This window comes from Sinocyclocheilus grahami, unplaced genomic scaffold (genome assembly GCF_001515645.1).
Source record: "Sinocyclocheilus grahami isolate Dianchi unplaced genomic scaffold, SAMN03320097.WGS_v1.1 scaffold653.1, whole genome shotgun sequence".
In the NCBI taxonomy this organism is placed as follows: Eukaryota; Metazoa; Chordata; class Actinopteri; order Cypriniformes; family Cyprinidae; genus Sinocyclocheilus; species Sinocyclocheilus grahami.
In genome coordinates this window covers 374983-401113 of record NW_015505832.1, presented here as the reverse complement: position 1 = coordinate 401113, position 26131 = coordinate 374983, and the positions used below count along the sequence as shown (strand labels likewise).

At 37.1% G+C, this 26131-nt stretch overlaps 1 protein-coding gene across 1 annotated transcript in view; it reads left to right on the top strand.

The window, feature by feature from the left end:
• Positions 1–26131, top strand: part of LOC107558616 (catenin alpha-2) — a 128391-nt gene that overhangs the window by 39617 nt on the left and 62643 nt on the right. The window contains exon 3 of the mRNA XM_016242278.1: positions 1825–1977. Within this exon, the coding sequence (XP_016097764.1) occupies positions 1825–1977 (153 nt within the window). The remainder of the gene's footprint in view (positions 1–1824; positions 1978–26131) is intronic.

The window sequence follows — 26131 nt, the reverse complement described above, 5'->3', positions numbered from 1 at the left end:
CTCTCATCAAACACAGCCAGGCGAGAGCGGAGCATACGCAGCGAGAGTAACTCGCAGTGATGACAATCAGCTGCTCGAAAGCTGACCGTGCATGCTCCACTCCCAAACAAACGACACACAAATCGTGTGTATCCCCGCCGCCAGATATCGTGGGCAGGGAGAAACACAGCATTTGTAATGCCGTTCGCTCGCCATAGACTTTTTCATGATTGTTTTTTTTTTTTTTTTATATATGCTTGTGTGGACAGACAACAGTAAATAGACAGACACATACACAGAGCGCTACTGAAGAGCAGAAGCTGGTTTGCGCTCTGCTGGATGCGCTTTTATACTTTCTGGTGCTGACGTCACCCCGCTTGTGACGTCTCGCTGCTCCATTGGACTGATTTGACACGTGCTTCAGAACGCGGTCACGCAAGGGCGTTCCCAAAGCGACTCGACGCAGCTCAAGTTCCTGAAGGGGAAACATAATTTTCTTCTACCAATAATTTGGTGAAATTTTTAATCTGACTGTTTGCTACTGCATTTTTTAAATGTGCACAAATATGCCGTTTTACAAAAACATATGAATATCCCTTTTTCAGTAGTTCAGATTATGATTACTGATGTGTGAATGTAACCTCATAACCACACAGCTTTCATTTTTGTCGATTTATTAGGATTTTTGAACTGAGAAAAAGAAAATACTGTTTTCTATGGCATGTCCCTTTTAAGGGCATCTCAAGTCTCAAGATCTGACTGGCCAAGTTTCTTGCCAGTGATGGATTATGCGTCGCATTCAGCCATAATTTATCATTACTGTCTGCCGACCATGGCCTAGCACAGGGTTTTTAATTGGTTAAGATATGTGCATGCCTCACTGAATGATAATTATTGCTTGTTAGGAATGTTTCCCATCATCCATTAGAGGACATGTGTCATGGGACTCTACCTACTGCCCCATTAGAATAGCCGCCAATGTTTTCTCTGCGTATTACTGTGAATGTTGCTGATGATGTGTTTCTGCTACTAAAATGGGCAATTTTATAACAATGATTTAACAGGATGTAGCTATAGCTAGATATCCTGTTTAAGATATATTAAGCTTTTCTCTTACCTCGAGGCAAAATGCATGCCTGTGTATTTTAGGTTGTTGTGAAACTAGCTTATGCTCAGGGCTAGTGACGCAAAGGTTGCTAGCTTGATCACTGCAATTAGCAAGCCATGAGCTTTTAGCATTTTGCCCCTAAGCAAGGCACCTCAAGTTGCTTACTATTCCTTCATTGTCTGCTGTTTTCTTTGTATGTACTCTAGAATTTGCATTTTTGCTCTCTTGCTATGCTCAAATATTGCCAAGTGTCAAAAGTAGTCCTGTATTCTTTTATGGGAAAAAAAAGCTTTTTTTTTTAAATTATGATATATTTGCCATCAGACATTTACAACTCGGGTAATTGGTTAAAAAAATTCTGTAGTTCCATAAAGAAAAGGGAAAATTTCAAAACACACACTTCCAGGTGAAAACTGCCATTTAGATGGATGTGAATGGTGCCTTTCTCCAGGTATTACAGACCCCCTTGAAGCATCTGAAGTGTATTGAGTGTTTACATGACGGTGTATTGGAGCTAATGCACCTATAAGCGCACCTTCTGTTCAATTCCGTTGCGCTCCATCTAGCTGTTTTTAACGCCAGAACACACTTAAGCTCTCTATTAGAAACCGTGTTAAACCTGGAGTTTATCGCTTGTAAATGCCTTACAGTCAAAGGTCCAAGTACAAGTTCAACTGCTGGACAGTTTATGTAGGACATCAACTGATCCCTGCTCTCTCTATCTTTTTTTTTCCTAGCTAAGGAAGGCTGTTATGGACCACATATCTGACTCTTTCCTGGAGACAAACGTGCCTCTGCTGGTGCTGATAGAGGCGGCCAAGAGCGGTAACGAGAAAGAGGTTAAGGAGTATGCGCAGGTCTTCCGCGAGCACGCCAACAAGCTGGTGGAGGTGAGTAACATAACACCCCCTCACTCATCTTGCTCATCTCATTCAGCCCGAGCGGATGATTTTTATCTGGGGCACCGCAGGCCACTATCAGTCAGAGCACGAGGTGGCCTTCAGGAAGTAATTCGCCAAGCCAAGGCAATTTAATGACGGAATATGATGCAGTGGAGCTCAATTCTGTAATGACAAATTTGTGTTTGATAACATGGATTCGGATCACAGAGGGGGAATGACACCAGGGAATGACTTTAACATTTCCCCCCCCCTCTTTAATATCTCTCGTGACTCGACTTCAAAGATGCAGTTAATTTCCATTATCGAAGAGCAATATGGTGACTGAGGTAAAATGGCTGAATGGGAAAGAGACGCTTATCTGAAGGTTGGTGTTTGGTGTTGATATGTCAAAAATGCAAAAGGGCATATAACTGAACTGAACTTTTCAAAAGAGTTAGAGGATCACTTCTAGTAAAACAGATAAATCCTGACATGTTCTCACACTTGCTTTCGGTCACTATATAGGCTTTAGCACACACAAGTGCACACATTTTCCTTGCTATATACAAGGGTACATACAGTACAGTATTTCATAGTTTATCATGAGACCACTGTTGACGAAAATGTGAGATATTCTGTTTGTCGTCGAAGCCTGTGAGTGGCATCTAGATGCTTGCTTTCCTAAAGAAGAGCTTAAGGAGCAATTTGCTTTTGACTCTGAAACACTGGGTTCAGCACTCAATTTTGAGCATGGTATCAATAATGTAACCAGTCTGAGAGAGCAGTTCTCAGTGCTTTTAGATAGACGGGAAATGTTTTAATATCAGATTCCATAATATATTTAATATTAATGTGCTTAAATTTGACTTAAAATATGCATATTATCACATGCAATTACCTTCAAATCTTTTCTGAAATATTTTTTTTTATGGTGACGTATTTGTGCATTTTGTGGTAGGGTACTTTCACAGACCTGTGGGGCCTTGAAGGACTTGTAGTAGCATGATTTGTCTGACCTACTGGAATGTTCTTGTTTAATGGCTGACGAATTTACTTCACAGACATTTTGTGGCAATTTTGGGAAATGTAAAATGTAAATCAATATCAATATCAATTCTAAATATTTTGGTATATTGACTAAACTAACCCTCAAATTTTGTACGATAGTGTGTATAAAAATATATATTATTTATCCACCTCTTTCCCCTTTGAGGACGTCCCCAAAATGAGTTTTGTCAGATTTAACTACATTCCGGGGACATTTCTCTACAAATTTGTCCCTAAAGTATAGCTAGGTTAGGATCACACACACACAAAGTCTACCTGAAGAGAGTGTCGCTCCCTGACTTCATCAAATAAAATGTTCCCTCACTGTTATTATCTCAGAATAAAGAACAGCCAAGCAGCTCATGTCTGTTCCTCCAGCCGATCAATAGTCACTGTTTCCAGCCGGGGTCAAGGAGCCTGATGAAATAGAGGTCACACGTCGCAGATCAACCCTGATGCAATGTCTGTACTGCTGTAAAAAAATCTCCCTCTCTTTTGCTCTCTCTTTCTCTTGCAATCTTGCATTAAATGCATGTATTTAATCTGTTTCCAGCCGGGGTCAAGGAGCCTGATGAAATAGAGGTCACACGTCGCAGATCAACCCTGATGCAATGTCTGTACTGCTGTAAAAAAATCTCCCTCTCTTTTGCTCTCTCTTTCTCTTGCAATCAATAGCAAGAGAACGGAGACATGAATATGAATATGGATTATATTTTATCTGTATAGCAATAATCTCGGGAAATGTAACAATGATTTCATCCTGTAAGAAATACAAGCTAGTAAATGTGAGTTTGAGGAAGGCCTTATCTCTTCAGAGAGCCATTCTGACCATTCACTTAATGGTTAATGTTAACGATTTCAGGACATTTTAAATAATACTTTCTATTTATCATATTCACTTTGCAGACTATAAATGACTGCAAGAGCGTCTGGTTCTAGCGTCTTTTGTTCTACATTCCTGTAATGCACTGCACTAAGAACTGCCAATTTAAAAGGTTATTAAATTATTTGCAGAGTTGTAGGCCAGCTGAGGTGTGGGTTATTAATGTGAACCTGTTGACACACGTTTATTTTCTCACTCTCTTTCTGTCTCTCTATCACACACACACACACACACACACACACACACACGAACTGGCGCACAAAAACAAACACATCATCCCACACAAATATGTCAACTGTCAATGGGGAAAGCAGTTTAGTGATATAAACTCTGTTTCACGCACAGTAACCTGTGCATCTCTTCCTCTAGAAAATCTCATATTATTTCCCTCATATTTACATGTATTTAATGCTTCTGCTGACTTTAGATCATCCTCCACTCCGGCTGCTTTTAGCAGATCATGTCTGCTTGGGTTACACTGCTGGTGTTTTACTTGTGTGTCGGGCTTTGAAGGTGAAGCATGTCATTTTTTAATGTTAGAATGCTTTTTCATACCCCGGTTTAATGTGCCAGAGATAAAGGGATAGTTCATCCATTATGTTGTTCCAAACATATATGCCTTTCTTTCTGTGGAACACAAAAGAATATGCTTTGAAAATGAAAGTTAATGGGCTCCAATGTTGCTTTGCACATTGAATTTCATTATATGGACAAAAGCAGTTGAAACATTCTTCAAAATGTTTTTTTTGTGCAAAAGGTTTGGAACAGGGTGAGTGACGGTGAATAAATAATAAGCATTTTTATTTTTTTTTGTTTTTTGAGTGTACTGTCCACTTAAACTATTTGTAGGCCATTTGTGAGGCAAAAAATGAAAACACTATAATTCTGTGGTGCTTTCAACATTGCTGTTAGTATCAGCCAAAGTTGTTAGTTTGGTGTGGATACATGAGGAATGTGGAGTTTTGATTGGTACTTGAGATCAATAATCTGATGTTTTGAAATGGAATACTTAATATTGGGGTGGAAATCGATTACATTTAATTAGATTTACAGTGCATACCAGAATAGTTTTATCTTTTTGATAAAAGATTATAAAGACAAACTTAAAAAAAAAAACATCAACTATGCACAGTAAGACTGTGTATTGAAAAATACACATTTTTATTTCATTTTGGTACTTTTACGCTCCTGATTAATGTTTAAGTAGAAAAAAGAACGATTCATAAAAAAATCACAGCCTCAGTCAAATCTTTTTTTTTTTTTTTCTGTCATGGCTTTGTCTGGTTCACACACACAGTTTTCACACACTGACCCTTTTACTTAATAGCAATCTAAAACAAAATCTGCAAATATAATAATGTGTGAATGTACCCTTTTGATGGAATTCAAATTAAATGTCAAGGCTGCCACTCACCGGCACCCCTTCAGGTTTGTCTCAAAGCCCTAAAGGTCATAGGTCACGATCAGTACTCTTGTGTGACTGTGGCACATTATCATTGAACGGTTGCTATGTTATATTATATTATCACTAAAGTTTATGTAAGTGTCATTTAGTGGTCATTATGTGAGAATTTGAACATCTTGGAAATTGTTTCCTCCCATCTGCCTCACCTGATACAAAGAGAGAGAGAGAGAGCTTATAAACAGATGTATTCTCTTTTTTTTGGCCTTGAAATAGAAGTATGAAAAAGAATGAGAGAAAGAAAGAGATAGCTTTCCAAGCCTCAGGCACAGCTAGCAGACCTTGTGTGTGGGTGTAGAGAAATATTTATGATGTGGGTATGGTGACCTTAATTAGCAGAGATTGCATTAGAGAATGGACTTGTGTTAATAAAATGAGGTGACTGGGGTTTTGCTCTGTCGTGTCCCGCTCTCTCCCTCTTCGTCTTACCACCTGTGACATCACAGCATGGAGAACGAAAATAATCTCTCTTACTGCCGAGGGATGATTAGCAGTAAAGAAATGAAAACCTAAGCAAGAAGACCTGCTAATGCTTACATTAGCCTTTTATGTTGATTCTATACCAGTTTTGTTTCTTCTCAAATACTTACAACACATTCTTGTAAGAAAACGTCACTATAGCAACTTTATCCTGCTCCTCTAAAACATCACTCTTGTGCCTTTTGTTAATTTAACTCTGGTACCATATTCAATGTATTTGTGAAGCCATATCATAGCTTTATTTGAGGATCAAACTCAAATTAAATTCATAATTAACTGAAAATCCCCCTAGCACTTGAATCTCAGTTGCAGATAGCACTTATTGAAACACTGAAAACCATTAAATTGCATTCAATGATGTCAAAAGAAGTTGTTTCTAGAATATCTGTGATCTGATTTATCTTTTTGAATTTGATTTGTGAATTCTGGCGGTTTTCAGCAAATAACTTAAATACAATTTCAAAATATTTGGAATAAAGATGTATGGGCTAGTTTGGCGATTTTGTTTTATGGTTTTAATAATTGTTGTAGTTTAGTAGGTTTAGGGTCTCAAATATTTGCCTAATAGTATAGTTATATTAGTAAGTATATTAAAATTACGGTGACTGTACATTTATCCACCTTATTTGTTTGTTTGTTTATTAATATAATTATAATAAAGAAATATTAATATATTTATAAACTAATTAAAATAAATATTTTAAAGCTGCTTATGTTTTGCATCATTCGCACACACATGATAATATGTGAATAATACCTTGCCAAGATTATCAGAATCCACTGAATAGATTTGGCAATGTCGCTATTATATGAGTACTATAGCCGTTATAAGAAGGAAACGGAATGTGGGTCTCAGATCAATGATGAAGGCCAACTTCTGAATGGCTGGCAGACAGTGGATTGTAATAAAATTATGTTCCTCACCTGCCCCTGATCACCGGAATGATTTATGCATCATCAAATAGCTGTACCCGCCACTGCAATCGGACTTTTACACATTCTTTAATGGATGGCCTTCACATAACTCCCTTGTGCTTATTAACAGTCCCCTCACTACAGTATGCCTTAAAGGTAACATATAATGAAAATCGGACTTTTCCAGGTTTTAAGTGCTATAATCAGGTCCCCGGTGCATCTACCAACCAAGGAAACGTGAAAAAGATTAACCCAGTAACTTTGTTTTGGTAAGCCATTTTCTGCAAGCGTCCAAGAAAACAAGCGCGTCTGATTTCGCTCCCCTAGTGACGTTGCAAAGGGATCTCATTATAATATTACAGCCCCTTAATCTGTAAGTTTCCACACACAGAGCCGTCATTTGATTTCGCAAGCGACAACGGTGTACCAGTTCTAATGCTAACTGTTCTGTCTTTGGCTGCACAGACGAGCACAGAACACTATTTAGAGTCCCAGCCTCAGAGGAGACAAGAGAGCAGTGGATTTATTGATTTATTTACTGTATATTGCTGCTGCCACACAGATCTAAAATAAGCATGCAATTTATTTCCCAGCTGTTTACCTTCACAGTCATAACCGACTGTTTTTGTAACTCATGTGTGTTTTTAACATAAACTTGTTTGTGAAAGAGCACTTAGTTTAGTACTCACATGCTGTGACAGCCGCTTTCTGTCCGTGTGCTTTGGATGTGTGCACTCAGAAAACCATATATCAGAAGCTTAAACAGCTTGATAAACATGATAATCAGAACCAAAACAGATGTTTTTTAGCAGGTCCGAGCTGTAATGACGCAGCTCTATTCTGGAAGAGGGGGCGGGGAGCAGCAGCTCATTTGCATTTAAAGAGACAGGCACCAAAAACAGTGTGTTTCTGCTTCCACTCAAAATAGGCATTTTTAAAATTATATAATAAATGATATGTGGAGTATTTTGAGCTGAAACTTCACAGACACATTCTGTGGACACCAGAGACTTATATTACATATTGTAAAAAGGGGCATGATATGTCTCCTTTAACTGTGCTGATCAAAACATAGATATGCTTTTATTCACTGAAACACAGGTTATAAAGAGTCCCATTTAAGGCGAGATGAAGAATACGTTTACAGTTTATAGAGGTAAGAAAGGCTGTTTGGAAGGTGAAGGCCGCAAGGACGTCATGGTCCATCACGATTCAAATAGCGGAGTGACTCTGGTCCTTCATTCTGGCTCCTGCCGCCAACACACCCTTCAAAACAGCTTTGTCATGTTCTATATCCTTGAGGCTTTTCTCCAAAGTTTGCACAACAAACTTTTATTTTGTTGTTGTTCTGCTCGTCTTTCTTTTGCAGTAAACTTATCCTGTCCTCCTGTTCATGTTCAGCCAGTCACTAACCTGCCCTTTTTCCACTTCTGAGGATGGGTCACGTTTTTCTGCATCCCATGTTCTTCAGCGATTGCAGTTTTTAATGCATGTTCTGTAGACTAATACAGTTTTGTCTTCTAGGATGGTGGTAACCAAATTGGTCAGTTACCAGCGCCTTTTATTTGAAGCTCTTGAGCAAGATATTAAACCATCCAGCTGATCTGCACATGTTCTGTAAGGTGTGTTTGTTAAAAACAGTGCCTGCTAAATGATTAGCAAGTTACGTCACTCATCCCTGTGAGCTTTGAGCATTGTGTACAGTCACGCAAGTCTCATTGTTGTCTTCATAATACGGAGAAAAGAAAAAAAAAGAATACCTGCTGAGCAGTCCTGACCTGCATCTGTATGCACTTGAATCTATATAACCTACTTTTTTCAGCTAGCTGGCTCACTAGGGATGCGATCCTAAAAAGAGAGCTTTCAGTCTGGGCTTCAAAAGGTCTCCACTTTCAGGTCTCGGGAACAAAACTCCCGAACGTCATTCCCTGAGGACGATGCCACACGCAGTTGTGCTTTTCCTCATTAGTTTGACGTCTCAACATCCCTTGTTTTCTCTGTAATCTGTTTGTATTCCCTCCCATGATAACATTTTATCATTCTGTGAAGCTTTTGTTTGCATATATTTGAATATTATATTTTATGGATCACTCATTTTATGTCCCGCTTTGCCTTTTCTTTGAGCCAGATTGTATTCTTAATTTTGTCTTTGCATTTTTCATTGTTATGTGAATGCTTCATTACGATTGTCTTGTTTTGATCCCCACCTCTCTGTGGAGAATTCCTTGCTTTTTATATTATTTCCGGAAAAAAAACGAACAAAAAAAAAACTGAGCTTTAGAACAGAATTCTTGCAGCTGTATCTGAAATGTAGTTATTTACTGGAGGCAGTGTTAACTAGAAAACCACTGCATCGATTCAAATGTGCTATGTTATTTCTTAGAGTCATGATTGTTCAGACATTGAGTATTATAATATAAGTGCTTTGTTCCAATTAGTGCTTTAATGACTTAGATAATCCTTTGCATATTTAATTCTTATTCATTTAATTAAAACAAATTAATTGAAATTTGATTAATGTATAACATAGCAGTTTTAAATCATTGCTATCTGGATGGAATACATTTCTAGTCAGCGTAGAAAAAAAAAACATTATCAGAAAAAAACTAAAGATCCAACTGTTAATGGAAATTCACTTTATTTAAAGTAATGCATTATGGCCATCAAGACTGAATAGGGCCAGTTAGTGAGGTTTATTGATTTTTGCTTGAGTTTCTGTATGTGTGTGAAAGTTTGGAGTATGTTATGTTGTTTTGTTTTTTTTTGAGAATAAAATGAACTTCAGGTTGTTTGGCCTTCTTGCCCTTGAGTGCTTAAAGACCCTGAATAAAGTCCCGACTCTTGCTGCCTGAACTTTCTGAATGCATGCATCTGTTGACACAGTGTCCAAATTTTTAAATCAGCCTTATTTTTCAGATAATTATTGTTTTATGGGATGAAAGGCTGTTGTCTTCTGTATTGTGAGTCACCTTACCAACATAGTTCCGGTCTTTTCAGGTCACCCTAATCTGGAGCAGCTCCCCTTCCTTTATATTCAGGGCGAACAGTGCCCGTATCTCTTGTAGAGTGTGACTTTAAGTGCCACTCCAGTTCATGAAGTCACATAGACTTGAATTTAAAGCTCTGACCTTCCCGATGAGATGAAGGGTGAAAGGCTGCCTTCTCTAATGATTATGCAGAATCAATATCGACATGAATGTAACCAATATTGAACCGGCCTTCGGTCCTTCATGATTCCAAATGCATTGCTGCAGGCAGTAAATATTATTCTGCAGGAAAGGGGGGCCATGCTGTATTAAATGGTGTGCCGAACACGATAGATGGCTATTGGAGCAAGTCTATTTGTGGTGACCCAGACCTTTGAAATGGCATAATCCCTTTTCGAGCAGAGTTATTGGCCTCTGAGGAAATCTAACGCAGAGGCGCCTCCACATTTGGGTGGACAGATAGATCAGCCTTTCCCTCCCTCACCTTTTCCCTTTAATGCATTACTTTCAGATTTGTCATCACATACTCATCATGGTGTTGTACACCTATACTGCAAGGCTGCCCAATATCCCCTATGAACTTCAAAAGTTTTTTTTTTTTGAAAGAAAAGCATGTATGTGTATACATAAAGTTGGGAATATAAAAAGTTGGGAATAATTAAGACCTTTTCTTGTGTTTTAAAGATTTATTTTATGCTGACCAAGTCTGCATTTATTTGTTCAAAAATACAGTAAAAACAGTAAAATTGCAAAGCAGTATCAAAATGTTAAATAAATAGAACACAATACTGATACAAGGGGATGATCCTTTTTCCAACTCGGTAATTCTTTTTTTTTTCTAACATATTGGTGTTACATCTTTCCCTTGGATGTTCTAAGTTGCACTGAGTAAATACAGCTGTATAAAAAATTAAAATAAAAACGGTGTCCGTCTTCATTTCAGGCTGCAAAGCAACAAAATGTGATTTTAAAGCGGGGTGATTCTTTTCTATACCCACTGTATGTCTAAAGGTGATTAAGACATGGACAGGCAGGAGCGAATCAATCGCCTGATTGGATCATTGGATAATGTGCGGTTAGAGTTACAAGGGGCCATTTTATGAGCCACTTTTTAGCAAGCATCAGTTGGAGCCATAGTGTTATAGCAGGTCAATGCCGTGTTTAAATTGCCAATACTAGGATTGATGGGGCTCATCTAATCCACAGCTGATAAATTAACAATGCAGATGCTGACTGACTGATATTTTTGATGATTCTCGAGCTGGTCAGCAAAAACTACGTTTGTCAAACAATGGACCATTTGAGTTCTAAATGTATCTTTCATGGTATACTGCTCCCTATAATCAATCTTCTTAATAAGTAATCCACAGGTAATCAATGTTCGAGTTTTTCAGACATTTACCATAGTTGGTGGAAATTAATAAAAGTAGATGACAGCATGGTCTCGTAATACTGTGCATACTAACAGTGTTTTGTCGATATTTGACAATAAATAACATGACAAAAACGTTGTATACTAGTTTGTGCATTCTATAATGATTATGTAGAATGTGAAAAGTTAGTTTGTGAATTTTATTTTAACTCTTGAGGAAAAAAATATAAGTAGATTGAACTATTTATGTAGAAAATAACTATGTGCAATTGCCATTGCAACTGTTCAAGCAATGTTGCAGCATAAATTCTGTTTGTAATGTGATAAATTATTAATGTTATATTTTGACAGCTCTGAAAAGAGAAAATGCTTTAGAATCTTAGCTTTTACAATTTTCAGATCAATATATCTGTGAGTTAGGGTGTGCTTACATTCATTCATTCATTCATTTTTCAGAGTGAAGTTGACCTGATTTAGCACTTTCACAAGCAGTCCATCCCAGCTAGTTTGGGTGAAGGTGAAACCTTTATCACTAAAATAAGTAAAGTACCTGCTGTGTAAAAAATTATATAATAATATAAAATTATTTTTTTCTGAACAAGAAGGAAGTTGCTATAATATATATTTATTATAATATATATTTTTCTCTCTATATGCAGTTCCTCTGTCTGTAGTCTCTTGCCTTAGACTTTTGTGAGATCAGAGATGGCGCCAGATGCACTTGTTTTTATGGGTTAATCTCTGATAATTGAATATCTCGGGCAATCGGACAATCTAAAGCTGTCCAATTTCAACTTTTACTGCTCGGGGCCAGGCTGGCCATGTTAAAAAGAAAGAAAAATAACATTAGAGGGAATCAGAATGCTGGCCTGTGGAATTAGCTTATCATATCCAATTGAAAACACTGTAAATGCCGCTTAGCTGGCCATTCCCCTGCGGGTGGTTAGCCAGGCAAGGATAGGACAGAGGAGGACATCTAATGCTGCAGATTTCAGTGTGAAGGAACAATGGGGAGTTTTTGTTCTGTATTACAGGGTTTTCATCAGCATCCACCCACCTCTGGTTAAGTGTGCAATTTGAAAGTACCTTCTGATTGTCCTGGTGATGAGCGCTTGTCAGAGGTGAATGGAGACTAACCAGCAGTGTAGCATGTCAAATATACATTAATATACCTGTTGTGCAGGCTTTCTGAGAGAAGTTGTTATTTGATGGTTGACAAATACCAGTCGTTCTCGGTAAAATGTATGTTTGCTGTTCTTGAATACACATTGGTATTTTAATTTGTGCCCCAACTTTTCGCTTTGGTTTCCAGTGCAATTTTTGAAATTGTTGCACTATGCTGTGCTGCTTGGAACAAGAAATGGCTTTTGAAAGCCAAAGATGTGAATTGCACTAGCCATACTTCTACACAAAATGTGTATGAATTGATTAATTTATTTCAAATGTATTAAAACCAATTTTAAAAATACTCTTTTAATTAAAAATGCCATTTTAGCTTTTTTTTCAGGACTGCTATTAACCTTAACCTTTCATGACAGTGTATGCAAATTCAAACAGCTTTCTGGGGCACATACATCCCTCTTTATACATTAGCTATAATCAAAGTAAGCTTTGTTATGTGTCTGGCAGCCACATAAAGGAAGCATGAAAACAGTCTGTTCCCTTCTACAGCAGAACCCGTGTGCTCTTTAAACCCAACAATCAGTTCTTCATTTACAATGTTTTTCCATAGCCATAAAGAGACTGCTTGTACCTAGGGGCCCGTTTCTGTGTGCCTGTGTGAGAGATATAGAGTGTGGGTGAAACTGGATGCTAATACGCATGGAATTTATTACCTTGCAGATGGACGATTCTCAAGTGTCTGCTGCATGATGCTCCATCTCCCCTGTGCAATTGGTCTCAAATTAAAGGATATCTCTATTTCCTCCTACATGATCCTCTTTGCGTATTTCTCTGCCTCTCTCTGCTCCACCTTCTAACCCCCCACATCTGTATAGCTCCATATCCTGCATCATCTCACCACTTCACTCCAGTAATGAAAAAAGACAAGACCTCATTCATTATTCTTTCTCTTGTTACTCTGACTAGGCTCTTTTCACTTTCTTCTGTGTTCTTCAAAAAGGCAAAGAGACTTTTTTAAAAGAAGTGATGCATCCGTTTCCAGGACACTTTCTAAACCCTACAAAAAAATCTTACTACTGTTACTGATAGAGAATGTTATAGATACAGTGGGGCAAAAAAGTATTTAGTCAGCCACCAATTGTGCAAGTTCTCCCACTTAAAAAGATGAGAGAGGCCAGTAATTTTCATCATAGGTATACCTCAACTATGAGAGACAAAATGAGAAAAAAAAATCCAGAAAATCACATTGTAGGATTTTTAAAGAATTAATTGGTAAATTCCTCGGTAAAATAAGTATTTGGTCACCTACAAACAAGCAAGATTTCTGGCTCTCACAGACCTGTAACTTCTTCTTTAAGAGGCTCCTCTGCCCTCCACTCGTTACCTGTATTAATGGCATCTGTTTGAACTCGTTATAAGTATAAAAGACACCTGTCCACAACCTCAAACAGCCACACTCCAAACTCCACCATGGCCAAGACAAAAGAGCTGTCAAAGGACACCAGAAAAAAAATTGTAGACCTGCACCAGGCTGAGAAGACTGAATCTGCAATAGGTAAGCAGCTTGGTGTGAAGAAATCAACTGTGGGAGCAATTATTAGAAAATGGAAGACATACAAGACCACTGATAATCTCCCTCGATCTGGGGCTCCACACAAGATCTCACCCCGTGGGGTCAAAATGATCACAAGAACTGTGAGCAAAAATCCCAGAACCACACGGGGGAACCTAGTGAATAACCTCCATGTATCGTGAGATTTTGTGTGAAAACCTCCTTCCATCAGCAGGGGCATTGAAGATGAAATGTGGCTGGGTCTTTCAGCATGACAATGATCCCAAACACACCGCCCGGGCAACTAAGGAGTGGCTTCGTAAGAAGCATTTCAAGGTCCTGGAGTGGCCTAGCCAGTCTCCAGATCTCAACCCCATAGAAAATCTTTGGAGGGAGTTGAAAATCCGTGTTGCCCAGCGACAGCCCCAAAACATTACTGCTCTAGAGGAGATCTGCATGGAGGAATGGGCCAAAATACCAGCAACAGTGTGTGAAAACCTTGTGAAGACTTACAGAAAACGTTTGACCTCTGTCATTGCCAACAAAGGGTATATAACAAAGTATTGAGATGAAATTTTGTTATTGACCAAATACTTATTTTCCACCATAATTTGCAAATAAATTCTTTAAAAATCCTACAATGTGATTTTCTGGATTTTTTTTCTCATTTTGTCTCTCATAGTTGAGGTATACCTATGATGAAAATTACAGGCCTCTCTCATCTTTTTAAGTGGGAGAACTTCCACAATTGGTGGCTGACTAAATACTTTTTTTCCCCACTGTAGCTGTCTTACATTATTATTATGTAAGATTTATGTATTTATTTGGCTGATCATGTCTTTTAAAACAATTTATGTTGCTAAAGAAATAAAGTTACGTTGTAACGGAAGGAGCAACAGATCCTTTCTTCTAACAAAAATGGCTATATTGTGTCTAATGTAACCGTGAGTGCCTATAGTCACAATCTGATAATCAATACAGCAGCAATCCTGTGCACTCTTGTGCTTATTGCTTAATTGTTCTCTATAGTCTAGCGATCATGAACAACTACTTATTGTTGATCAATAGCAGAATTATCCTTTGAGATCAACTTTTACAACTACCAATGGAGGGGTTATTTCTTACATACAATATGTAGCTTGAATGATTGGGACATTGTCATAATCATGGCATTGATTATCCTGCCTTTGAAACACTTTTAGAACAATGTAAGTACTGTTTAAAATTAAACTGAATTAGGCAATTAGGCAATTACACACTCTGCTTCATATAACAAATGTAGCCGTTAGAGAGACTTCTCCAAAGTTGAGCTCGGACGGACCATTTTAAAGATTCCCATAGTGAACATTGCCTGCCAATTGTGATCATGGTATTTCCTGCGGCTGATATTGATTGTTAGGAATAATTTAATGAAAACAAATTAATACACTGTTCTCTACCAAACAAAAGGTTAATGGGTCGCCAAAGAGCATCGGCCGCCATCCTTTTTATAGGGATGCTGGCATCATGCAGGTTGTAAGTAGTAGGTATGTGTGGGTACTGCGTTTACAATTCACAACGAAGCAGAATATTGCTATTTGTAACATACATACCGGTCCATTTCCTGCTGGCCACCTTCCATAGTATTTCTAACACTGCAGGATAGCAGTTATGCCACCTCATCGCCAGCTATATAATCTCATAACGCTCACAATTTGTTCTCTATTTTTCCTCTCCACGGTAGCCATCCAAATATTGGACACATTAGAAAGTTTTTGTCACCATGCCATTTGGAAAGGCTTTCAGGTAGTCTCAATAGAAGGTGTTGCAAATCATTTCTTAGATTTGCTTTCTGCCTTTCATGCGCTGAAATCAGGAGAGCCTTTGAACAATCTTCCTGAAGAATTACCTACAGCATGCTCTGAAAATTAGTTACAGTGTGCCTACCCTGTTGCTCTTAACTGTCTTTAGTAATTAGTGCTAATGAAATAACAATTTACCATTATTAGGGCATGCAGCTAACAGCACTGTTAAACGGGAGCTCACTGCACTTCTTGGCACACATCTGCGTCTCCAGTTTGGGGGAGAAATGTTGAAGCACCTACAGTATTCTTGCAGTGTATGTGATCTGATGATGCAAACAGGGCGGACTGTTTTTTTTTTTTTTCCTCCATTTTTTCCCAAACTTCTGTCTGCTTCTGCTGATGGAACATTATCATAAGGTCATGAGTTGAATTCTAAATGTCTATCTACAGATGGTTCTTCAGGGTCTGGATCTGAATGGAAATCAGCCGTCATCATTTCCTGGCTTCACTTCTAAAGCCTTTTAGAAATAGGAAATATAAATAATCTGTTTCTTTCTTCCTTTCTTGCCTGCCTGCCTTGCTAGTGTGGCACTCACATAGGTCTAAAAGTCCCTAAATCACAATTAGTTTCATCGACTATGCCACCCTGGTGGGGCACCAGGGAATACTCCCAATAAGGACACACATGTACGTTTGACCAATTGAGGGCAAGAAATAAGATGCAGTGAGACGTGAGCATCAATACAAAAAATATATACTTTGTTGTAAGAGCATCAATAAAATTACCCCCCCCCCTCCTCCCCATGAAACACACCCACAAGATTATAAAAATAATTCTCCAGGGCCAGGCTTAGCAGGAACAGGGCAGGCCAGCTGCAACTCTGGGAGGTAGTCTAAACCCACCTAAATTCACATCAAATCAAACACCACACACACACTGTAAAGAGAGATCGCACCACAATACACGGCACCCCACAAAGAACACACCACCGAAGGAAAGCAGCTAGCCTCCCCTGCTCCACAGAGTCATCACTGGCTCCTGGAGAAAAAAAAAAACATTTAACCAAATATTACAATGAAAAGAAAAACAACAAAATCAAATTAAGTTTACAGACACTGGACGTAGTAACTCCAGTACTCAGGCCTCCGAACGGCACAAGACGCAGCAGAAGCAAACAGCAGTGCCTAAATGGCACCAGAATACCAAGGCAGTAAATTAAATAAGGATTATAACTCTTTACATTGACCCAGTACAATACATGGCACAAAACAAAAACATAAGTGGGCGATAAAGCTGCAAAATAAAATCAACCAAATATAGCACAAAATGAAAAACAAACAAAGTCAAATTAACACGGTTTGCAAAAGGAAACCCAGACTACAAAAGGAAAATACCACGCAAAGCGCAAACAAAACAAAACAAAACAAACACTTATACTTTAAGCAAATCAAAATAAAACTGATAAATAGCTTAGCAGAAACACAAAGCTATAGCTATCAGCCCAAACGACCCACCACGCAGCAAAGCCATAAGCAATGAAGTACAAATGTCCCTAATCACACAAAAAATGCCCGTAAGCAAAACAGCAGCGGCGTCACATGTAGCATCTTCAGCAAGGGATCGGCGTAGAGATTGTGATGTTCCATTCCCCCTTCCCTTTACATTTAACAAAGAAAAACCAAAGCGTTAACCTAAATCTACTAAACCCCATGTGCGAGAAAGGGAGAGGCGTACTTCCGATTAGGGTTGAACGAAGACCAAACACAAAGCTATATGGTTACTCCAACAAGTGCCGTGGCTCAATGTACGGACTAGCATTCACACACCCGCTTTTGTCACTATTACTGAGAGCAACACACAATAAATACCACCATTGCAAGTGATCAAAAAATTTAATACAAATCACCAAACATACCTGCAAGCGAACTCCGCCACAAATGTGCCGCGATGCCGATGCCACCAGCCCCACTCTAATCAAACTATAAATAGTGCAGATTAGCCTCGAGCCATTCTCAGCAATACACCATCAATAGAATCTTATCCTACCTGACCACACATTGGAATGGAAAGGGAAAGGCCAGGGCGAGGAGAACCCAAAATCAACAACACCACCACACCCTTCAAAATAAGAATCCTTAAATTGTATGGCCGCTTACATATCATTGGTCTGCCAATCACACCCCAACCGGGGCCAAAAGCTGATAGAATACTTACCCTGCCACACTAGCTTGCTTGCTTCCCTTTCTTCCTTGCTTGCATTCTTGCTTTCTTTTGTTCTGTCTTGCTAAAATATGTGCAGGATAATGTAAACAGTGTACAAAAAAAATATTCGCTGTCACTCTCAAGTGTGCAAAAATATCAGAGACTCATAGAAAAACACAATCACATTCACGTATGAATATACCATCATTCCCTGGCTTCTAAAGCTTTTTAGAAATAGGAAATGGAAATATTCTATTTTTGGCTTTCTTTCTTTCTTTCTTGCTTGCTAAAATATAAATAAATATAATTATTTATTTCTTTACAAAATCTGTACGTAGCAGTGTTACCCATGTTTAAAAAAAAAAAATGCAGAGAACAAAACCATTTCCTGGTAGCAATGTCATCTGTCTCCAAAGCACAGAAGAGAGAAAACAGTGAAGGCAGTCTCCCTTAAGGCAACATTAGGTTTCTCTTGGGGAAAGCCCTAGTTTTAGCTTGTCCTACATCATCAAAACCCAGCTTCACATGTAATATTAACAGGATTTCTATCAGAAGTCACTGTGTAAATGTATTAGAGACAACATTTACTCAATAATGCAGTGGCCATCTTTGTGTGGAGAGATAACAAGGATTGACCCACTGGGTTATAGGATTACCCAATTAAACTTTTACAAGGCTGGCAAATTCTGCTTTGTTTCTTGGACCAGATTAAAATTATGTTGGCTTTTATGCTGAGTGGAGTTAATTTTGAGATGTGCCAGTGAAGCGTTCTTGTGCTCTTTCGTGCTGTTCCAAAAACAGGTCCTCTGTGTAAATGCAGACTTTAACTAATGATAAGATAAAACACTGCTGGTCGCTGAGTAGAGTAAAATTGCATCTTCATGGCATCAAAAAGAGACAAACATGAGCAAACATTGCAAAATTCGTCCCGATTAAGGGTTGGTGGTTTCACCAAGATCTTGTAACGTTGTAATGGCATATATCAAGATATAGTAAGATGCATATTTATCTTAATAAAAGAATAATCTCATGCTCGTTAAAGCAGCATTTATTTGATCAAAAATACAGTAAAAACAGTAATGTTATGAAATAAAATTACCATTTAAAATCACAGTTTTCTACTTTAATGTATTTTAAAATGAAATGTATTCCTGTGATGCAAAGCTGAATTTTAATAGCCATTACTCCAGTCTTCAATGTCACATGATCCTTTAGAAATCATTATGATGCGAATTTGTTCCTTGAGAAACATTTCTTATTATTATCAGTGTTCACAACTGTGCTGCTTAATATTTTTTTTTTATATATTTTTTTTCAGGATTGTTTGATTAATAGAAAGTTCAAAATCGCATTTATTTGAAACATAATAAAATAAGTATTAAAAATTGTATTGACCCCAAACTTTTGAACGGTACTGTTTGCTTGTATTTTTTATTTTTCCTAAATAATCATATTTTAATTTAAAAAAAATTGTATGATCCAGTGAATTAAATACTTTATAAATGAAAGGGTCTCATATGAATATTTACTCTTTTTTTGTAACTTGAACGTTGCAAAACTGAAAATATTCTTATGAAATTCTGGCGTCAGCGCAGAAACAACTGTGTTTTATGTAACACACTCAAAACAATAAAATAATAATATTATGAAACTGGATTCTGATCGGATGAGCCACATATGAAGCCATAAAATATGCATTATACACACACCTGTGATCACACATTAAACTCTATATTAATGCGGTGTAGCGTCTGGACCACTCCAACACACAATATATATTTTGTTAGCTAGATTTCACAAATACTTTGTAACACCCCAGGACGCCGAACAAGACCCTGGTTTCATGGTAACCCGATACATTTACAACCTTGTGGAATGCGAGCCGGCTCTCATTCTGTAACTAACGCTAACTCTTAAGCTAAGCCCTTTGCCTCAACTGCTGGCTGTTAGCATCTGGCTAACGCTTAGATGGGCGTGTAAAGTGTAGCTTTCTGAAATTAACGTTCTTAGAATTGACAAGACGGTTGACCCTGAGTGGTCAGCTAAATATCTACAGTGGATCTAAAATATGAATAGTTAATTATAACTAGTTATGGTTAATTATTCATATTTCCCCATGAGCTGATCCGCTACAGCTGCAAGTTTTGACATGGTAGCGAAAAACAAATAAACTCCACTTGTAAGATCCTCATCATCTTGACTTGTTTTGTGACAAATTGCGTGCTGTATTCATAAAGCACAAACTTAAATGTGCAAATAAACCACAGTACAAACAGTATCTCTACCAGTTGATACGCATATAAAGTCACACTGTCTAGAATATCAGAGAGAGGTTTGGAGCATTAGCAAAATAGAACTTTCACATTTATCTTCCAGGGCAAATGTCTTTAAGAAGGATGTAAGATATGGGACTACAGTTGGTGTTAATGGTTAGCAAGTGCGTCAGGAAGGGGATGGCAGAGGGAGTGGTTCAGGAACACTTGTCTCTAAGCTGTTTGACTTTTTGACACAGTCTAAATCTAATCATCAGAAAGCTTTAGAGGTGAAGTGGACTATCGTAGCAGAGTCAAATCCTCTGAAAATTAAGCCCATTAATCAAACACACAGGCTCATTTGCCGTTTTTATAGAAGTGGCTGATTTGCAGTTGGGTTCGTAGGGACAGCAGAGGTGGGAGGTGGAACAAAAGAGAAAGGGTTTCACGGATCAGGAGAATATCCATCAATTCTCATTAAAGAAAACTAGATCATCTCTTCTAATTATAATGTTTTTTAGTTTTTTTTACACGGTAAAATACAGAGTAAAGCAAGTTAGTCACTGCACTGCCATCTCTGATTAATTAGGTAAATGCATATAAGGTAGCAAGTTCATGATAAAGGCTTATTAAATGCAAAGTGTAATTTATAGGAGGTCAAGTCCACAGAGAAAATATTATCACCATTTCTTGTGAGGTAATTTACTGATCCTGTCCCACTTTGCTCTTCCATTCTCATTTTACTCCATACTTTGCTTTGCTTCTGTCTCTTTCTCAGACACACTGCCTCACACTTACTTAATGTAGGCATCAGCAAATGTGGGTCCCTGTGCACCTTAATTCAAACAACAATACAGAAAATTGCTAAAATAAATCTAATGGTTTGTTCAGAGTGACTTGGTTTTTTGAATCTTTCATCATATCATATCGCCGAGCACATCTGCTAGCGATGATTTTGTGCAGATGCAACAAATACAAAAGATAATGCATAACGGTCCTTTTAAAAATTGACACTAGATTTTACAGTACTCATCTTCCCATTAATTTACTGTAGAAATAACAGCAGTGTGTACTTATAAGCAGCTTTCCTGATAAAACTATTTATTTGTGGCTACGTATGTCATAATGTACAGTCAAAATAAACACTGACAGGTTAATAAAGAACTGGGCAGGAAGTGGAGGACTCTTATATCATCCTGAAGAGGTTCATTTTGTGATTATGGCCACACTTTTTATGTGCATCCTTGCCTAATAAATAAATAAAAGGGGAAGAAAATACTTATTCAAGTTGATATAATTGTATTATGGAAGAAGAGAGTGTTATGAGAGACATGAAACAAGCACAATGGAGGAGATTGGTTGGCAGGGACAACAGGTAATACTATACATAAACAGATCGTCTAGTGGTTATTATACAACAATTTGGACCACTGAATGATGTGGTTGGCCAATCAGAATTAAGGATTCCAGTGAGTTGTATAATAATATGCAACAAATATTTGCCACACATGATATTTACACAATATTCACACGATCGCTTACACCTGGAAGATCTTAGGGACAAAACATTGCTTTCGTTATGATATTTACACAATATTCACACGATCGCTTACACCTGGAAGATCTTAGGGACAAAACATTGCTTTCGTTATTTTGCTTTAGTAGAATTCCTTGTCTGTCAGTTGGAGTGACTGACAGTGATATTTTTTCAGCCTACTTCATGAAAAACAACAGTCTTTGTCACACCGTCTTCCTTTGATGCTTTCATGTCACATCGTGCCATCCCTATCCGACTCGCCCGCTTTGTCCTGCCATGACAAATCTACCATTTTACATGAGCCACACATGAACCGAAGCTCATCTCAAGCCGCCTCTTAAACAAGGCCTGTTCAATACAACCCCATATTAACACTGGCTGGTGTGCTAGGCATATCTAATTCATTCAGCTGACTGACAATGTGAGCCTGAGAGAGGGGCAGGTTCTTGACACTTGAACCACAGATGAGATATGGGTTGGAAATAAAAGTTTGGCTCAAATTGTTTTTCTTTTGACAAAAGTAAAGCTTCAACTTTGATGTGTGACAATGCCAAAAATCCTGTATGCTATATGATGGGCTGTATGGTAGCCCTGAGACAGACATAATGGGGGGGGGGGAAGAGGTATGTGTTGGATCTCGGCATGAGAGGTGTCAGAGAGCACTGACACAAAGAGTGGAAGAACAGAACAGAGCTTCTATTTTCAACCATACAGAGAGGCACTACTGATAATTGAGGTCTGACAGTTTTACAAACTTTTTGAAGGGTTTTTTGAACTATTTGTTTATAGTCAAGTCAAGTCACCTTTATTTATATAGCGCTTTATACAATGCAGATTCTGTCAAAGCAGCTTTACAGTGTCAAGCAGGAAAATGGTTTGTCAGTAATGCAAGAGGACAATAACAAACAGTCAAATTTTCAGTTAAAGTCAGTTCATTGATGTCATCATCCAGTTCATCAATAATGTCTGTGCAATCAAGCCGGCAATATTGACAAATTAAGCGTTCCCAACTAAGCAAGCCAAAGGTGACAGTGGCAAGGAACCAAAATTCCATCAGTGACAGAAATGGAGAAAAAAACCTTGGGAGAAACCAGGCTCAGTCGTGGGGCCAGATCTCCTCTGGCCAGTGGTTTAATTCCAGGCTGCAACACAGGTCAAATTGTGCAGAGGACTTCCCTGTGGTCTTTTCCCGATGGTCATCTAGTTGATGAGGTCTTCGCAGGGAAACTGTCTCTGGGGCTCATCTACTTGACTTGGTCACCGCTGACATTCAACCACCCAATAAAGCATTAGAATAATCTAACCTTGAGGTCATGAACACATTGAGAGCATGGGTTGTAATATATGTTTTAAGATGGAAAAATGTTGCTTTACAAATGCTAGAATCATGGTTTTCAAAGGAAAGATTGCTATCAAATAGCACAGCTAGGTTCCTAACTGATGACAAAGAGTGTTCTGAAGCCATCAAGTGTTAGACAGTGTTCTAGGTAATTACATTTTCTAGGTTTATATTATGTTGTTGTTGTTTTATGTAATTATTATTTATTTAACAACACAACAATAACAGTGGTATATGACAAGTTTTATAGATTTATTTGTTTATTTATTTATTTATTAACAACACTAATAATAATAATAATAATACATGACTTAATAATTCAACTATTATTTATTTAATTATTTATTTATTTTAGACAAATATATGTTTGTCCACTATTGTGGTCTTTTCCCGATGGTCATCTAGTTGATGAGGTCTTCGCAGGGAAACTGTCTCTGGGGCTCATCTACTTGACTTGGTCACCGCTGACATTCAACCACCCAATAAAGCATAATCTAACCTTGAGGTCATGAACACATTGAGAGCATGGGTTGTAATATATGTTTTATTATTTATTTAATTATTTATTTATTTTAGACAAATATATGTTTGTCCACTATTATTATTATTATCCAGTGGTTTAATTCCAGGCTGCAACACAGGTCAAATTGTGCAGAGGACTTCCCTGTGGTCTTTTCCCGATGGTCATCTAGTTGATGAGGTCTTCGCAGGGAAACTGTCTCTGGGGCTCATCTACTTGACTTGGTCACCGCTGACATTCAACCACCCAATAAAGCATTAGAATAATCTAACCTTGAGGTCATGAACACATTGAGAGCATGGGTTGTAATATATGTTTTAAGATGGAAAAATGTTGCTTTACAAATGCTAGAATCATGGTTTTCAAAGGAAAGATTGCTATCAAATAGCACAGCTAGGTTCCTAACTGATGACAAAGAGTGTTCTGAAGCCATCAAGTGTTAGACAGTGTTCTAGGTAATTACATTTTCTAGGTTTATATTATGTTGTTGTTGTTTTATGTAATTATTATTTATTTAACAACACAACAATAACAGTGGTATATGACAAGTTTTATAGATTTATTTGTTTATTTATTTATTTATTAACAACACTAATAATAATAATAATAATACATGACTTAATAATTCAACTATTATTTATTTAATTATTTATTTATTTTAGACAAATATATGTTTGTCCACTATTATTATTATTATTATTATTATTATTATTATTATTATTATTATTATTATTATTATTATTATTATTATTATTATTATTATTATTATTATTATTATTATTATTATTATTATTATTATTATTATTATTATTATTATTATTATTATTATTATTATTATTATTATTATTATTATTATTATTATTATTATTATTATTATTATTATTATTATTATTATTATTATTATTATTATTATTATTATTATTATTATTATTATTATTATTATTATTATTATTATTATTATTATTATTATTATTATTATTATTATTATTATTATTATTATTATTATTTTCACAGTTTAGGAATAATAGGAATAATGGCTGAAGAGGCCAAGGCTAAAAACAGAATAGTCATCACTGACATCTAAATGCTTTTGGTTTGCTGATGTCAGACCTAGATGTTTTAGGAGTTTAGTTACGATCAATGCTCTTTTGGGAGATTATGCCTTAAAGATAAAACCTGAACAGGTTGAATCTATGAGCTAAAGGCTAGGGGCTTTTTTTCTGCTGAATGCAGTGATATTAAATGTATAGAGAGGAGATATGGACTATGTCTGCGTCTGCTGTGTATTGTATGTGGGCCGACTGTCATTGGAAAAAGGTGATGGAGGACCTCATTTTGTGCCCCTAGAAATGCACTTTTCTCTGCTTCTCACATACACACACACACCCGTGCACAAACTATAGAGTGTCTGTTTGGTGGTTTATTAGTCTATTTATTCCATTTTCATTTCATATAAATCTTCAGTCAACGTCACAGGTTTTCATAGCAGACTGCAGTCAGTGTGCATTTACACATGAGCAATGCAATGTGCACCCACATAAACTGGTTTATTTCATTGTGGAGGAGCTGCAACGCAGACCAATCTCACACCGAGGGATGTGCAGATGCATTCTGTGATAGAGCTCCCTGTTGCTTCAAGGGTTGAGACCATGCACTTTGGCAGTCATAGTTTGGTTGGTCCATGTGCTTGTGTTATGCTTGGCAGTGCAGAAAATGCACTTATACAAAAATCCATCCTTTGCATAACTCCTTATCAACTCATATTTATGTGATAATAGGAGCAAAAAGGAATGCATACTTTGTCTGATTTTTTATTTATTTTTTATTTTCTGTAATCATTAGTGGGAACTTGAATACTGTGCGTTTATTATTATTATTATTATTATTGGCAACAACAGTAATAATAGTTTATAGAAATATTAATTGTATTGTGGTAAAATATATATTTAAAATTATTATTATTGACAATTATTATTAATAAATAAAACACTATATATTGTTATTTGGACTTTTTAATAATAATATTTTTTTTTTTTTAGTAGTATTAGTAGTATTAGTAGTATTAGTAGTAGTAGTATTATTAAGTCATCAGAAGCAACTCCAAATCATGTCATACAGATTTGGAAGTGGGCCCTATAACAACTTCCTAGCCATGTTTTGGAATCAGTTGTGTCTTATTTAATATATTCATTGAAGAGAATGCTAGAATTGTCAGTATGTATAACAGATATTTGACATGGCAGTACACATTATTTTGTTAAGTTACAGCATGGAAATTTGTACTGTAGGAGGTTGCACTAAAACATAGTAGTACTTTGGCAATGTTTAACAGGTTAATTCAAAATAAGGTGTATTGGTATATGGATTTTTATGTTTGTAGCCTGCTTTATCTTAAAGGGATAGTTCACCCCAAAATGAAAATTTGATGTTTATCTGCTTACCCCCAGGGCAACCAAGATGTAGGTGACTTTGTTTCTTCAGTAGAACACAAATTATGATTTTTAAGTCCAGCCGTTGCAGTCTATCAGTCGTATAATGCATGGCAATGGTAACAAAATCTATGAGAGTAAAAATAACATGCACAGACAAATCCAAATGAAACCCTGCCGCTCGTGACGACACATTGATGTCCTAAGACACGAAACGATTGGTCTGTGCCAGAAACCGAACAGTATTTATATCATATTTGACCTCTAATACACCACTAT